This window comes from Papio anubis, chromosome 10, assembly GCF_008728515.1.
Source record: "Papio anubis isolate 15944 chromosome 10, Panubis1.0, whole genome shotgun sequence".
In the NCBI taxonomy this organism is placed as follows: domain Eukaryota; kingdom Metazoa; phylum Chordata; class Mammalia; order Primates; family Cercopithecidae; genus Papio; species Papio anubis.
Genome location: NC_044985.1, coordinates 54,701,236 through 54,717,349, shown reverse-complemented (window position 1 = coordinate 54,717,349; position 16,114 = coordinate 54,701,236). Strand labels below are relative to the sequence as shown.

Here is a 16,114-nt window from a genome sequence, read left to right as displayed (position 1 = left end):
TTTTGTATTTTTAGTAGACGGGGTTTCACCAGGTTGACCAGGATGGTCTCGATCTCCCGATTTCGTGATGCGCCTGCCTCGGCCTCCCAAAGTTCTGAGATTACAGGCGTGAGCCACCGCGCCCGGCCTAGAACAAGGCTTTTTCTGGCTCTGTAAGTCTCCCATTCATCCACCCCCTAGATCAAAATACCCCTATTGTTTTTAGTAATTAAAAAGTAATTCGCGCCACTGCACTCCAGCCTGGGTGACAGAGTGAGACTCCGTCTCAAAAAAAAAAGGCAATTTAAAGCCTGGCGCGGTGGCTCATGCCCGTAATGCCAGCACTTTGGGAAGCCGAGGCGGGTGGATCACCTGAGGTCAGGGATTCAAGACCAGTTTGACCAACACGTGAAACCCCATCTCTACTAAAAATACAAAAATTAGCCGGGCGTGGTGGCACGTGCCTGTAATCCCAGCTACTCAGGAGGCTGAGATAGGAGAATTGCTTGAACCTGGGAGGTTGCAGTGAGCCGAGATTGCACCACTGCACTCCAGCCTGGGTGACAAAGCAAGACTCCATCTCAAAAAAAAAAAAAAAAAAGTAAAAAGTAATTGTGTTTTTAAAAAATTCTGGCAATACGCAAGTTTATAAGAAATGAGAAGTTCCTGTAACCCCACTCCCAGCCACCATAATTCAAGTGCTTCTGGAAGAGTCTTGCCCTGAACCTCAGGCCGACTTCTTAGTGTGGGTCTCAAACCAGGCCAGCCTGGCAAACAGGACCCTCCCCAGGAAGCAAGGCCATGGAGAGTGGAGGGTAAGAAAGTCAGTCAGGGATTCATGAACTCTTATTCACAACCCTTGGTTGTGAAAAGAGACTTGATGATCAATTCTAATAGAGTTGGTTGTTAAGGTAATCAATGGGTTGGGAACCCAGCATATGGCTTTAGGAAAAGAGACTAGTGAAACTCAAATTGTTGTTACTATCCCAGTCATTGTCCAGGGACATTTTCTCCCTCAGGTTTACCGTCTAAGTGGCTGCTTCAAATTTTGCTAACCTTAGTGCCCATTCCACACGATTCATTGGATCCTAAATAATGAAATCCATGAAGGACCTTGTTTCCTGATCCTGGGTCCCCAAGGGTTCTGGCCCCGCTGACTGTAAGGAAACCTCGGTTTCAGCCATCCCTTCCCTCTCCCCAGACTCAGCTGTGTTACTACCAGCATAACACAGGGCTCTGCAAACTCAGACACCTGCGGGCGGTGGGCCTGGGGGCTGGTGTACGCAGGTGGGGCTGTGGGAATTGGAGACTGGGGGACACAGACTCCAAGGGGCGTTCATTTCCCTGTAGGATTGATCTGTTGCCAGAACTTGTGACTTTGAGAAACCAGAAATCTGGATTTATGTGAAACCTTCTGATTTTTAAATGTTGGCAATTAATCCATATTTTAATATATACAGGGGAGTTCAAAGGAAACATGCCTGGGGGGAACCGGTTTGCTTCCTCTTGTCTGCTGGGCAGAGCACTCTTATTATTCACCCCATGTACAGGAAACAATAAATGCTGGCTACTGTTATTATCCCAAGCCCCAGCAGCCTTCATGGAGCATGGACTTGTATCTTGCCAGGAAATACACTGTAACCTCAACTCTGGTAACACTGAAAATCTGCGGCCCGCCTCCATCAATGGCTGGAGTGTGGCGTTTTCTCTAAACTGTCAAGCGACCAGAGTACTCACGTTTGTGTAACTCCCTGGAGAGGCAGTGGGGCGGCATCTGCACTTGTCTGCACTCCTCACTCCTCTGCTCTTTTGCGGCGCATTCTCACTCTCCTCACCCCTCCGCTCTTTTGCGGCGCATTCTCACTCTCCTCACTCCTCCCTATTCCCCTCACCTGTAGCCCCCAGCTGGGAGTGGGACCCACTTGCCCTTCCACGTCCTGTTGTTCTAGTGCTTGAATAATTGGCTGTGGCATTAATTCCCCATTTTATCAATTGGCTTGATACACAAAAGGCCTATAAAGGAACACTTTGGTTAGCCAAGCCGGAAATTGTTCTTCCTAAATCTAATGCAAAAAAAAAAAAAAAAACCAACAAAAAACCCATATATATACATATATATATACACACACACACACACACACATATATATGTGTATATATATGTATGTATGTGACAAAAGGACCCCTCCTCTAACCTGTGCACTTTGCTTAGTGGTAAAAGTAGGTACCTAGCAAGAACGATGACCTTCCTATGCGCCTATTACTTCCCGCAGTTACAGGTCCACCCTCCCTGGGGAAGTTTTTTAAAACTCCAAGAGTCCAGGAATCAATACTCTAATTGAGGCAATTCTAATCTGAAGACAGGGTTGAAACCTTGCCGGGTAGTCAGATAATTAAAGAACTTCATCTTCAGGGTCACAGGGGGAAGGCCCAACCTTCCTTCACAAGTTACTGATAAAAAATGGGGCCACTCTGGAAGAAAAAACTTTTTCACAAATCAATCATTTAAATAAGATGTATTTAATTTTCTAATAAAATGCACCTGTAGTCAACTGCTGCTGGAGGCTTTAATGCCCATGGCTTTCCTACTGTGAGCTCCCTTAGGGCCCTGCCTGGATTTTTTAACTCCTTCTCCACCTGCTAAAATGTAGGTCTGGCTAAGCCTTCTTCAGCTGCCAGAGAATGTTCCCTTCACCCAGACTCTCCAGGTCTCTGCTCAGCTGAGACTCTTCACTTGCTGCAGTTTGCGTGAAGTTGCTTCATGTTCCCACCTAAACCACAGGTTCCTTAACAGTGGGATCGGGGCTTCCATGTCACTACCGTAGCTCCAGCAGCCCACCAGTCTCTCATCTTCACTATAGTCAAAAGCAGAAATGTTTGGACATCCAAGGTAGAGCCATCTTTGAGCTTTAGTAGGTGCCTCTCAGGTGAGGAAGAGGCCACAAGGTAATTTCGAGGTCTTCAGAATTTTCAGGAAATGAACTAAGTTAAACTGCTCCCAGGTAAGCACAATTAGTAATGAACTAAAAATAAAACAGAAAAATCAGAGGGGAAAAGGTAAAGTCATTGATATGGTTTCGCTGTGTCCCCACCCAAATCTCTTCTTGTAGTTCCCATAATCCCCATGTGTTGAGGGAGGGATCTGGTGGGAAGTGATTGGACTATGGGGGTGGTTTCCCCACTGCTGTTATCGTGAGAGTGAGTTCTCACGAGATCTGATGGTTTCATAAGCCTCTGGCACTTCCCCTGCTTGCGCTTCTCTCTTCTGCTGCCATGTGAAGAAGGTTCTTGCTTCCCCTTTGCCTTCTGCCATGATTTTAAGTTTCCTGAAGTCTCTCCAGCCACGTGAAACTAAGTCAATTAAACCTCTTTCCTTTATAAAATTACCCAGTCTTGGGTATTTCTTTATAGCAGTGTCAGAACAGACTAACACAGTCATTATCCTAGACTCAAAGAAGAGACTTAGCTAGCCAAGGAGGTTCAGGTGAGCGTCCCTCCTGAGGCTGGACCCCACTGCGCTGCCCTCCAGCCTTCGTGACTACCGTATTTAAGCAAAAGCTCAAACTCCCTAGTCCAGCACACAAGACCCAGCCCCATGCACACAAACACTCAAGACTTTTCCTAGCCTTGCATAGTTTCCTCACAGTTCACTGCAGCCTTGACTTCCTGTGCTCAAGCGATCCTCCCACCTCAGCCTCCTGAGTACCTGGAACTCCAGGCACATGCCACCATGCCCAGCTAATTTTTAAATTTTTTGTAGAGACAGGGTCTGTGTTGCCCAGGCTGGACTTGAACTCCTGGGCTCAAGCAATCCTTCTGCCTTGGCCCTAAGGACTGATTCCCTGGTCTGTCTCCCTACAAGGCCATGGAAGTGGCCTACTGTCAGGGAAACTATCTCTTATATCGTGTTTCTGGAACCTGGTACCAGATCTACCACTGTTAAAGACTGAAACTGGTTTGTCTGAAGGCAGTAGAAAATAATGAAGTATTTTCCACCTCAGGGAAGATCCAACAAGCCAATCTAGGCTGAGTGTCTGTCCATTAGTTAGGTGAGTGTTAAGAGTCCCTCACTATCATGGTGGCACACACCTGTGGTCCCAGATATTCAGAAGGCTGAGGTGGGAGGATTGCTTGAGTCCAGGAGGTCAAGGCTGCTGTGAGCCAAGATCAAGCCACTGCACTCCAGCCAGGGTGACAGAGTGAGACCCTGTTTCCAAAAAAAAGAAAAAAAAAAAGGTCCCTCAATCTCCCTAGAGATTAGTGTTTCATTTATGCTACCTCATCTGCCCAGGAAGAGAGCCCAGCCTGTCATCATTCCCAGATGAGAGCTGTGACTGCACCAGAGTTCACAAGCATTGCCTTGGAAGAACTGTATTAAAAAAAAATCATTTTGTAAAACTTGAAAATTACTCACTCGCTTTCCACTAAGGGATCTCCTTAATATTTGTCTTTTAATGTAAAAACAACAAATATTAAGGAGATCTTAATATTTAAGAACTCTTTTAGAAAGTAGTAACTTTCTCAAGTTTTCCTATCCTGGAAAGCCAAAAATTATAACATTTAAATGTGCTTGTGAATACTTTCCTCACCTGTTATAAGCTCCTTTTCAAAAAACGGGATTAACTGAAATATTCTAGAAACATTTACACAGTGTAAACAGAAGCAGCTATGATTAGGGCTGGAGACTTCTTTCATCATTCAGTTTTAAGTACAAACCTGGCCCCAGAAACGGATCTACCCCCAAAACTGGCTGGCACTGAGACTCCTAGGAGAGTGCTGGGCTGGCGTTGACTTCAAGTGTCCAGCAGGGCAGTCAGGGGTGAGTGACGTGAGGGTGATGTGAGGGTGCTGCCACCTCAGCCATGTCCTCCCTGCAGGGGATCAGCATCTACAGACTTATACCAGGGCAATAACCGAGGAACCACTTTTGTCTTATTTCAAAAACATGGATATCTGCATTTAATTTCATTCAGTAAATCAACTCCAATTAACTTACCATCTCTTAAAAACGGGAGAAAGCAAACATAGGACATGAAAAGTTAAAGATGCATGACATACTGGAGAGTAGTAAGACATACCGGAGAGTAGTAAGTGCACACGTGGCAATTAAGGGTTGTAATTTAGATGTAACACAAGAAAAAAAGTAAAATTACTGTACTTTATTGCTGTATCTATGCTTTCCCAGTATAGCTATAATACTACAAGGAGCCACAGAGTGCCACCTTCTGGTTTAAAACTGTGACACCTTCTTTATTTCTTTTGAAATGCCACTTTATAAGGTGGACGTAGAAAGCAACAGCAGCAGTTACAAAATGTTGTCTGAGTGATTCAGAGAGCTCAAAACAAGGATCCGTGTATAGGCTGAAGAAAAAGACGTTCAATTAACAGTGAGCGCTGTGGAACTTTAACACAAGTCTTCAGGTGGAATTCCTGTGTAAACCTTAATAGAGATGCGACTCACGGAGACCAAAAGTAAAATCTCTTTACCGTTTAGTTTTGTGAAGTGGTCTGCAGTCTCGCAAACGACTTACAAAGTACAAGAAATGTTGCGTGTGAGTACTAGGCATAGAATATTTCATTTTCTTACGGAAAGAGCAGCAGGGGACAGGAAACCTAGTGGACGCCCCGTCACCACCTTTCCCGAAGATGCACATCCGCAGCAATGGCAGTGCAAGCCTGGCAGCAAGCCACCATTACAATTCTTTTTGGTTGTTTAAAATACAAGCACTTTCTGACATCTCGCCCTAGCGCGTGAGCCCCACTCAACTTGGCAGGAAACAACCCACGTCCTCATTTAGTATCCCCTGTAGGAATTATTTACAGGATGCCTACAGATATGGTACAAACTAGTATGAAATTAATGATAGTTTGCATTTCCAGACACACTCCCGTGGTTAAATAAATATACCACGCCAATTCCGAAGAACGGTTCAATGTTAAGGTGATTCAGAAGCACTGGCATCCACAGCCGCAGAAACAGGCTTCTCACTGACTGGCGTGGACTCGCCGACTCTGTCCTCAACCGTGGCTGGGGCCTTGGCAGTGGGGGGCGTCACATCCACAGTGAGTGAGGAGGCAGCGTCTGCCTTTGCAGTAGTTGTGGCAGGGTCGGAGAGTGGGTTGCCGGTGGGCGGGAGGGAAGACAGCAGCTCTCCTGAGCTTGCTGCAGAAGAGCTCTCTGGAACCAAGGGGAATGACGGGAGGAACTCGGATGGCAGGGGGAGAGGTGCAATGCCAGGTAAGTTTCGGGGAGGCAAGGAAGGAAGAGGTGGCAGACCTAGGACAAAAACGGCATAGATCATACATCCTCCCAGCACTGAAAGGGCAGCAGGCATCGTCAAAGGGCTATTTTTATTTACATTTCATTAAGGAAACGGAAGCTGAGGAGGTAACACAAATCACAACCTTGTCTGATTTCCAGATAGAGGCGCTGGCAGGGTTAACTATTCCCTACAATTGCGGCTGCCCGCAGGAATAGGTTCTCAGCTTCTAGGCTCCATGTGACCTGGCCCAGCACTGGGGGAAACTGGCTCAGGGAAGAAAGATAGGATCCTTCCAGTCAGAACAGATAGTAGCCCACCCAGCAGGTGACACAGCTGCACTGGATGTCAGACAGGGGGACTCATGCTCACCCCTGCCAGCTGCAAGCTGTTACAGCTGCATTCTTGACAGACAACAGAGAGAGGTAGGCCACAACCCTCTTGCAAAGGCAGCAGAAGGGAGGGGCCTGGATTCTTGCCCTTTCCACTGTCCTCACCAGGGATACTCAGCCTTTGCTTAAAACCAGTGATTGATAACTATTACACTCAGTGGACTCATTATGATGATTTTAAAATGCAAGGCCAGGCGTGGTGGGTCACGCCTGTAACCCCAGCATTTTGGGAGGCCAAGGCGGGAGGATCACTTGAGCCCAGGAGTTGGCGACCAGCCTAGGCAACACGGCAAAACCTCGTCTCTACTAAAAAAAATACAAAAATTAGCTGGGCATGGTGGCACACATCTGTGGTCCCAGCTACTAGAGACTACAACGCCACTGAGGTGGGAGGACTGCTTGAACCCAGGAGGTGGAGGTTGCAGTGAAATGAGATTACACCACTGCACTCCAGCCTGAACAACAAAGTGAGACTCTGTCTCAAAAAAAAAAAAAAAAAAAAAAATTAAAATGCATAATGAAGGAAAGGAGAATTATTTCAAGAAACAAAGGAAAGGCAGGGTATAAAGCACAGGTTCAGGGCAACCACCAGCTGGTGAAACTACTCAGAGTCTGTCAAATTTAGGGAAGGGGCAGAGGAGGAGCCAAGAATACAGGGCACAAAAGGTGGGGTGAGCGCTGCAACAGTAAATGGTAGTTTGACTACTACTGGTACTTCATTTTTATTTTTATTTATTTATTTTGAGACGGAGTCTCATTCTGTCACCCAGGCTGGAGTGTAGTGGTGCGATCTCAGCTCACTACAACCTCCACCTCCCGGGTTCAAGCGATTCTCCTGCCTCACTTTCCCGAGTAGCTGGGATTACAGGCACCTGCCACCATGCCCAGCTACTCTTTGTATTTTTAACAGAGACAGGGTTTCACCATGTTGGTCAGGCTGGTCTTGAACTCCTGACCTCAGGTGATCTACCCACTTTGGCCTCCCAAAGTGCTGGGATTATAGGCATGAGCCACTGTGTCTGGCCTAGTACTTCATTTTTAAACCTTTGGCCTGAAAACTAAGTAGGTTAAGGAATATATACAGATGTTGAGTGTTACAAGAGGGGTAATTATCATCTAGACAGAAACAAGACGGTGACGATGCACACCATGGTGCTGTAAGATCACTCACTGGCATCACTGATGGGCCAAACTACTGAGATGGCCTAGTCAGTCAGGCCTCCCAAAGGTTAAGGTATGCTGGGTGATCATTAACCATATGGACTCGTAGGACGCTGCTCCTTCATTTTCAGACAGAAAATCTGAGTGTAGACACTTGGAATATCTGCTACCTTAGACATGTCCAGCTAAAATTTCCCATAGTTTTAAGTATAAAAGCATTTATAAATAATGGAAGATATTCACGTTTGTTTTGTTTTTATAGATACACATTTTTTAAAAAAAGAAGAATATTGGCTGGGCACATTGGGAGGCCAAAGCAGGAAGATTGCCTGAGCCCAGGAGTTCAAGACCAGCCTGGGCAACATGGTGAAACCCAGTCTCTACAAAAATACAAAAAATTAGCCAGGTGTGGTGGTGTGTGCATGTAGTCCCAGCTACTTGGGAGGATGAGGTGAGAGGATGGCTTGATCCTGGGAGGTAGAGATTGCAATGAGCCCAGATCGCGCCACTGTACTTCAGCCTGGGTGATAAAGCAAGACTCTATCTCGAAAAAACTAAACTAAACAAAAAATACAAGCCCAGTCAGCTGAGCAGGGGAGACGTTTTATGGCATAATTTCTGGGCTTGGGCTACGCACAATAGGCTCCACTACTTCCCCAGTGGCAGCGGCTCCAAATATGAAGAGAATGGCAGGGAATTCACTCACCTCCACTAGGCAGCCTGCATACCTTCATTAAAGTCAATGCAGCAGGGCCACGCCACTGTGCTTTATTGCTACCCTGGCTTTTGAGGCTAAGCCATCAGGGTGCAGAGATAGGAGGAGGAGCGGGAGGAGGAGGAGAGGCAGCAGGGACTCAGAAACATTCTTCTTTCCTCTTAAGCTTTTTTTTTTTTTTTGAGATTAAGTCTTGCTCTATTGCCCAGGCTGGAGTGCAGTAGTGTGATTCTTCTGTCTCCGCCTCCTGCATAGCTGGGACTACAGGCACCTGCCACCATGCCCGGCTAATGTTTATATTTTTTCAGTAGAGACGGGGTTTTGCCATGTTGACCAGGCTGGTCTTGAACTCCTAACCTCAGGTGATCCACTCACCTCGGCCTCCCAAAGTGCTGGGATTACAGGCATGATCCTCTTAAGCTTTTTAAACAAAAAAGATGAATATTTATTCGAAGTAGCTGAAATCTGTTAAACTGATTTGCTCTTTCCAGAAAAAATTGAGGAGGATGGGCATTCCTGAATAAAACTTTTATGAGAGAGAGTCCTAGGAGGGTGAGATCTGCAACACACCTGGGTTTACAAGTTCGGGTAAGCCAACCCCTGGCATGGTGTGTGGTGCTGGGAGGCTGAGGTTGAGGCTGGGGAGGCTGGGCAGTCCTGCTGGTAAAGGCATCAGACCTGAAGAGAAGGCAGAAAAGAAAAAAAGGGAAATCACTTGACCTGGGGAAGAAATAAATCCTTGTGTATTAAAAACAATCCCAGCCACTTCTAAGTGACAGTACCAGAAGTCCACCTAATGTGTAGCAGTTTTGTATCATAATCATAATGCAACGAAATTTCACTTAACTGAAATATATTTCTCTACCTAAGTGATTAGATTAGGTGGCTAAATGGGTAAAGATGAAAATAAATAACTAATACTCTTAACACTCTGGAGTAAGAATGATGATGGCCCGAGTGACTTGGAGAAAAGGCTGATTTGTTTCAGTAGATATAGAAGACAATGAAACTGAATTTTTCTTTGATGGTTGAGGTTTACAGTCTCTATGACTTTTTAAATTTCTTATTCTGAAAAATATTTGCAGACTTACAGTTGCAAAAGTAGTAAAAAGAATCCACCTTTCACCCAATGTCCATGTATCTGCACACTTGCTTCATCATTCTGTGTGTGCACATATTTGGTTCATGGCTTAATATGCTTGGATAATGACACTTTTAGTCATACATTAAAAGCGCTCACAATGAAAGTATATTTGATCACTAAAATAATATTTGATTATTATTGGCTGGATAAAGGAACTTGGTCTTCACTGGGAATATGAAGAGAAAAACACAAAAATTTAATTTAATGTTAGAGCTACTAAAGACCAAATAAGAAGCCTTCTCTTCTAGGCTCCCACGAATGACTGTCAGGAAGTCCTCACTAAGGAGACAATGGAGAATGGACTTCTGCAGATTCCTTATTCCTGGCGTATGCTGCACTGTGGTACTGCAGGGGCAGCAGGTGGCCGCTGGCCAGGGTAAGGAGCACTACGCTCGGCAGCTAACTAGCTGGTAAATGGCACGCACCTGTAGTCCCAGCTACTCGGGAGGCTGAGGCAGGAGAATCGCTTGAACCTGGGAGGCAGAGGGTGCAGTGAGCTGAGATCGTGCCATTGCACTCCAGCCTGGGCAACAAAAGCGAAACTCTGCCTCAAAAAAAAGGGCTGGGCATAGTGGCTCATGCCTGTAATCCCAGCACTTTAGGAGGCAGAGGCGGGCGGGTCACCTGAGGTCAGGAGTTTGAGACCAGCCTGGCCAACATAGCAAAACCCCATCTCTACTAAAAATACAAAAAGTAGCTGGGTGTGGTGGCATGTGCCTGTCTACTAAGGAGAGCTGCCCTAGCTCTCATTTATCACAAACTTATTGTAGAGATAAATTGAGATTAAAAGACATAAAAAGTTACGACATAGGTAGAATATTTTTCATTGTTCTAAAGATGCAAATATCAGTAATACTGTTATCAACACCCACATCTCTAGTCCCCTGGCGGTTACCTGGTAAAGTAGTAGCTGGGTTCATTGGTGGCACAGAAGTGAGGGACTGGTTTACTTGTGGTGGCAATAACGGTACTGTTGGTACACCTAAAAAGAAAGCACAATCTTTTCATCTCTAACAAATTTAGTCGACAAAAAATGAACAGAACACGTTAGGACAATCTGCAGTCCCTTCTTGCCCTGTGGTCAGGTCTTCATTTGGTCCCGATTTCCAGCTGCAACTGACTGTCCACCACCCTTTACTGCAGATCCACTAACTCTGCCCATGGCTCTCAACAAAGGCTGTTACCAGAGCCTGTGACAAGAGGGCAGGAGGCCGTGCAGTCCCACCCCAGCCCAGCTCACTGGACAAGAGGTTTACAACTGACCCAAGCAGGCCTGGATTAGAAAACTGTCTTAGACATTTGTATATGGGACACAAGGATTCTAGTCAATCTCAACTGGGCTCCTAAACTAAGATGCCATGTAAGTCGGGGGTTGCAGGGGGACCATGTGCCCTGTGAAACAGTGAATGCTGGTCTGTGAAAGAAGAGAATGACATAGGTGGCTTGAAAGAGACAAAAGAGCACATGAACCTCTAGGATGAAGAGAATGACTTGGCTTCCTGAATGTCCATTTCCTTTTGACCTTAGGTTCTGTGACAGTCCTTCAAAGTCTAACACATTTCCATGTGTACTAACGTTAGCTTGAGGAGGTTATGTTCTTCATGTACAAGCCTTAGGATACCACCTAATCATGTTTACCACCTACCCCAGTGTGAGGTTTTGCTGATGTCGAAACAATAAATGAAAGCACATCTTTCACCTATTTAGCATTCATTTTCACTTATCTAGCACACAGATTTCAGATTTTGTCTTACAGATCTGCTTAAATATGGTAGCGGGAATAAATTGTGCCTAAAAGTATGAACCAACCATGCAGGCAGTCTGTTATTTATTCATTTATCTACTTTTCTGTGGAATTCAGAGGCAAGCAAAAATAAGAAAAAAGTCTAACTGAAACACTGGCAAATGCTCTACTAGCTCCCAGACTGTATAATTTCACTCAAATATAAGAAGCTGTTTTCTAGTCTGTACCAAAGTGTTAGTGAGTGTGCACTTCGTAAGTGGTCAAACACAATAGCAATGCTATAATTTTTTTATATTTGTTTTGAAATCTCGGTTTTAAGAAAATAAAAGCAGCTTGGATTGGTTAAGCAAATTTCTTCTATTTCCCAATAAAATCTTTCACGTAAGTTTCTTTTCATTCCTTTGTTTGTTTGTTTGTTTGAGACGGAGTCTCCCTCTGTCACCCAGGCTGGAGTGCAGTGGCACAATCTCGGCTCACTGCAAGCTCCGCCTCCCGGGTTCACGCCATTCTCCTGCCTCAGCCTCTCCAGTAGCTGGGACTACAGGCGCCCGCCACCACGCCCGGCTAATACTTTGTATTTTTAGTAGAGACGGGGTTTCACCATGTTAGCCAGGATGGTCTCGATTTCCTGACCTCGTGATCCGCCCGCGTTGGCTTCCCAAAGTGCTGGGATTACAGGCGTGAGCCACTGCATCCAGCTCTTTTCATTCTCAAAGGATAGATACATTCACAAGTCTCAAAAATAACTGACTAAATCTAAGCCAGGAATTCTAAATCTAGGGCCCATAAACGGGCTTCAGAAGGTCTGTGAAGCTCCTAAAATTGTATACAACAATTTTTGGAAGGCAGGTTCTTTACTTTCATCAGATTCTCAAAGGAGCTGAATGGACAGTTGAGTGTGGTCATTCGTTCAAGTTTTTTGGGGGGCACCTACTGTATGTTACACATTGTTCTAGGCACTGAGGCACTTTACAACATGAGGAAACAGAAATCAGAACCTTCAGGAAATTTCCATTCTAATGAGGGGCAGGAAAAGGAAAGGAGAAAGATCAAATAAGTAAAATACATAGCATGTAAAATGGTGATACACTCGGGCCAGGCACGGTGGTTCATGCCTGTAATCCCAGCACTTTGGGAAGGTGAGGCAGGCGGGTCACCTGAGGTCAGTGGTTCAAGATCAGCTTGGGCAACATGGTGAAACCCTGTCTCTACTAAAAATACAAAATTAACTGGGCATGGTGGTGAGCACCTGTAATCCCAGCTACTTGGGAGGCTGAGGCAGGAGAATCACTTGAACCCGGGAGGTAGAGGTTGCAGTGAGCCAAGATCATGCCACTGCACTACAGCCTGGGCGACAGAGCAAGACTCCGTCTCAAAAAAAAAAAAAAAGGAAAAAGGTGATACACTGCAGAAAAATCAAGCAGGTCACAATGATCAATGCCACTTCAAAATCGTAGTCATTTTCTAAAAAATTTTATAATCCAGAAATCTTCAAATCCACAAAAAAGTTTAAAAAGACATATACTTTTATTTCTCTACAGTTACTTTTATATCTCTACAGTTACATTATATGGGCTATTATATTACATTATGTTACAATGTATGGGCTAATTTGCAAGCAACGTAAGGAAAAGTGAAGATGGAAAAATGCCCATCAAAAAGTTGTTCCTCACGTGTTATGATGCTAGAATATTTTAGTCTTTTAAAATTTATTTACTCAAAAGTGATGACGTCAATTTCTTTCAGTCTCTTTTGAGCAATTCATGCTTTATTTACATTTGTCTTTAACCGTCAAGCAGCCATTTCTCTGCAGTGCCATAAGCCAGGGATCTCTGTGCATGTGCTTAAAAGACAATACAAGTATAACTACAATGTAATGAGAAAAGATTTAAAATGTCAAAGCGAAACTGGGGCTTGAAGAGACATGACAACTATCTCCTAAAATCAGAAGTGTATCTGGGGCCAGGCGCAATGGCTCATGCCTGTAATTCCAGCACTTTGGGAGGCTGAGGTGGGTGGATCACCTAAGGTCAGGAGTTCGAGACCAGCCCAAAATGGTGAAATGCCGTCTCTACTAAAAACACAAAAAATTAGCCAGGCATGGTGGTGCACGCCTGTAGTCCCAGCTACTCGGGAGGCTGAGGCAGGAGAATTGCTTGAACCCGGGAGGCAGAGGGTGCAGTGAGCTGAGATCGCGCCATTGTGCTACAGCCTGGGCAACAAGAGCGAAACTCTGCCTCAAAAAAAAGGGCCGGGCACAATGGCTCATGCCTGTAATCCCAGCACTTTGGGAGGCAGAGGCGGGTGGGTCACCTGGGGTCAGGAGTTTGAGACCAGCCTGGCCAACATAGCAAAACCCCATCTCTACTAAAAATACAAAAATTAGCTGGGTGTGGTGGCATGTGCCTATAATCAATCATGGCTACTTGGGGAGGCTGAGGCAGGAGAACTGCTTGAACCTGGGAGCCGGAGGTTGCAGTGGGCAAAGATAGTGCCACTGCACTCCAGCCTGCCTGGGCAACAGAGTGAGACTCTGTCTAAAAAATAAAAAGTACAATAATAAAAAAAAAAGGATCTGGAACACGCTTACTCTAAAACAAATACGAGTAATTCAGACTCAGAATGGGCTGCTGCCTTGGGAAGTACACTACCCTACCCCTTACTAAGTCTATTCAGGAATAAACCAGAGAATTATGCGATGAGATGTAGGCAAAAAATTGTAATATCATAAAAAGGACATACTGCTTGAATGAAATAAACTCTAAATTCCCTTTCAACTCTATGATTAGAGACTGATGACATTAATATTTAATTTCATCTAGGAAATATTCTAAAACTGGATTGTGGTGATGACTGCACAATTCTATGAATATACTAAAAATTATTTAGTTGTTTACTTATTGTGAATTAACTTATGGCATGCAAATTATTTATCGATAAAGCTGGAAAAAAAGAAAACCAGCAAAGAAGGCAAAGGTAAGTATATCCCAATATTGATAATTGATAAAATTGGGTGATGGGGTTCATTATACAATTCCAGCTCTTTTGTGTAAGTTTGAAATTTTAAATTTCATCTGGAGAAATAAAACCAGGACTAAAGAGCTGGGATGAGAACCTAGGAGACCAATTATAGACACCAAACTGTCAACCTTACTACTGCATCTTGGTAGGCTGTTTTAAGTCCATTACAGAACAAAGTGGGATATAAACAAATTGTGAATATAAATATTTAAGAGAGCCCAGGAACAAAAGGTAATAATGAGGCTAGCAGCCATGGCTCGCACCTGTAATTCCAACAATTTGGGAGGCCAAGGCAGGATGATCACTTGAGGCCAGCACTTAGAGACCAGCCTGGGCAACAGAGAGACCCAATCCCTACAAAAACATGAAAACTAAAAACTTTAGAAAAACTGATAATGGGTACAGAGTTTCTTTTGATGTGATAAATTATTCTGAAACTGATTGAGGTTATTGGTTGTACAACTCAACAAATACACTAAAAAAATACTGGATTGTATACTTTAAGCAGGTGAATTGTATGGTAATATGCATTTTATCTTTAGAAAGCTATCAAAAATAAATAAATAAAACACAAAATAAACAAAAAGGACTATATCAGGTAGAACAAGGGATGAAGAAAAGGAAAGAGGCTAGGTACAGTGGCTCATGCTTGTAATCCCAGCACTTTGGGAGGCCGAGGAGGGCAGATCACCTGAGATCAGGAGTTCAAGACCAGCCTGGGCAATGTGGCGAACTCTGTCTCTACTAAAAATACAAAAATTGGTCGCCGTATGGTGGCACGTGCCTGTAATCCCTGACACTCAGGAGGCTGAGGCATAAGAATCGCTTGAACCCGGGAGGCAGAGGTTGCAGTAAGCCAAGACCATGCCATTGCACTCCAGCCTGGGCAAAAAGAGTGAAACTCTGTTTCTTTTTTTTTTTTTTTTTTGAGACGGAGTCTCGCTCTGTCACCCAGGCTGGAGTGCAGTGGCCGGATCTCAGCTCACTGCAAGCTCCGCCTCCCGGGTTCCCGCCATTCTCCTGCCTCAGCCTCCCGAGTAGCTGGGACTACAGGCGCCCGCTGCCACGCCCGGCTAAGTTTTTGTATTTTTAGTAGAGACGGGGTTTCACCGTGTTAGCCAGGATGGTCTCGATCTCCTGACCTCGTGATCCGCCCGTCTTGGCCTCCCAAAGTGCTGGGATTACAGGCTTGAGCCACCGCGCCCGGCCGAAACTCTGTTTCAAAAAAAAAAAAAGAAAAGGAAGGAGACAGGCACATGTCCCCTAAGCAAGACTGAGCTCCTCAGAAAGGAGCTCCTACTCACTTTTGCATCCCCAGTGCCTACTACTTCAGAAACACGCAAATGTGTTGAGTAACCAGAGCAGTTAAACAGAATTTCAAGTCAAGAGTTCTGGCTTTACAAGTTGTAGAATCTAAGGAAAGCTCAGGGTCTAAAATATGCAGGGAAGACTTTTAAGCCCCATGTGTATCCACATGGTGATTTAGAACAAGCTTTCACAGCCAGTACCTGTCAACACAGAGTATATATGCAGTTTTCAAGGTACACTGGCATTAATTTTTTAAATTTTTTTTTTGAGACAGGGTCTCACTCTGTCAACCAGGCTGGAATGCAGTGGCACAATCACAGCTCACTGCCGCCACAACCTCCGAGGCTCAAGCAATCCTCCCATCTCAGCCTCTTGAGTAGCTGGGACTACA

At 44.8% G+C, this 16,114-nt stretch overlaps 1 protein-coding gene across 3 annotated transcripts in view; it reads right to left on the bottom strand.

Annotated features, from left to right (window-relative positions):
- Window positions 1-4,908: 4,908 nt before the first annotated feature.
- GORASP2 (golgi reassembly stacking protein 2) overlaps window positions 4,909-16,114 on the bottom strand; it is a 40,485-nt gene continuing 29,279 nt past the window's right edge. For all 3 annotated transcript variants that reach the window (XM_009182425.4, XM_003907591.4, XM_021924373.2), the window contains 3 exons: window positions 10,546-10,632; window positions 9,077-9,184; window positions 4,909-6,255 (listed from right to left, as the gene is read on the bottom strand). In XM_009182425.4, the coding sequence (XP_009180689.1) occupies window positions 5,915-6,255; window positions 9,077-9,184; window positions 10,546-10,632 (536 nt within the window). In that variant the 3' untranslated portion in view covers window positions 4,909-5,914. The remainder of the gene's footprint in view (window positions 6,256-9,076; window positions 9,185-10,545; window positions 10,633-16,114) is intronic.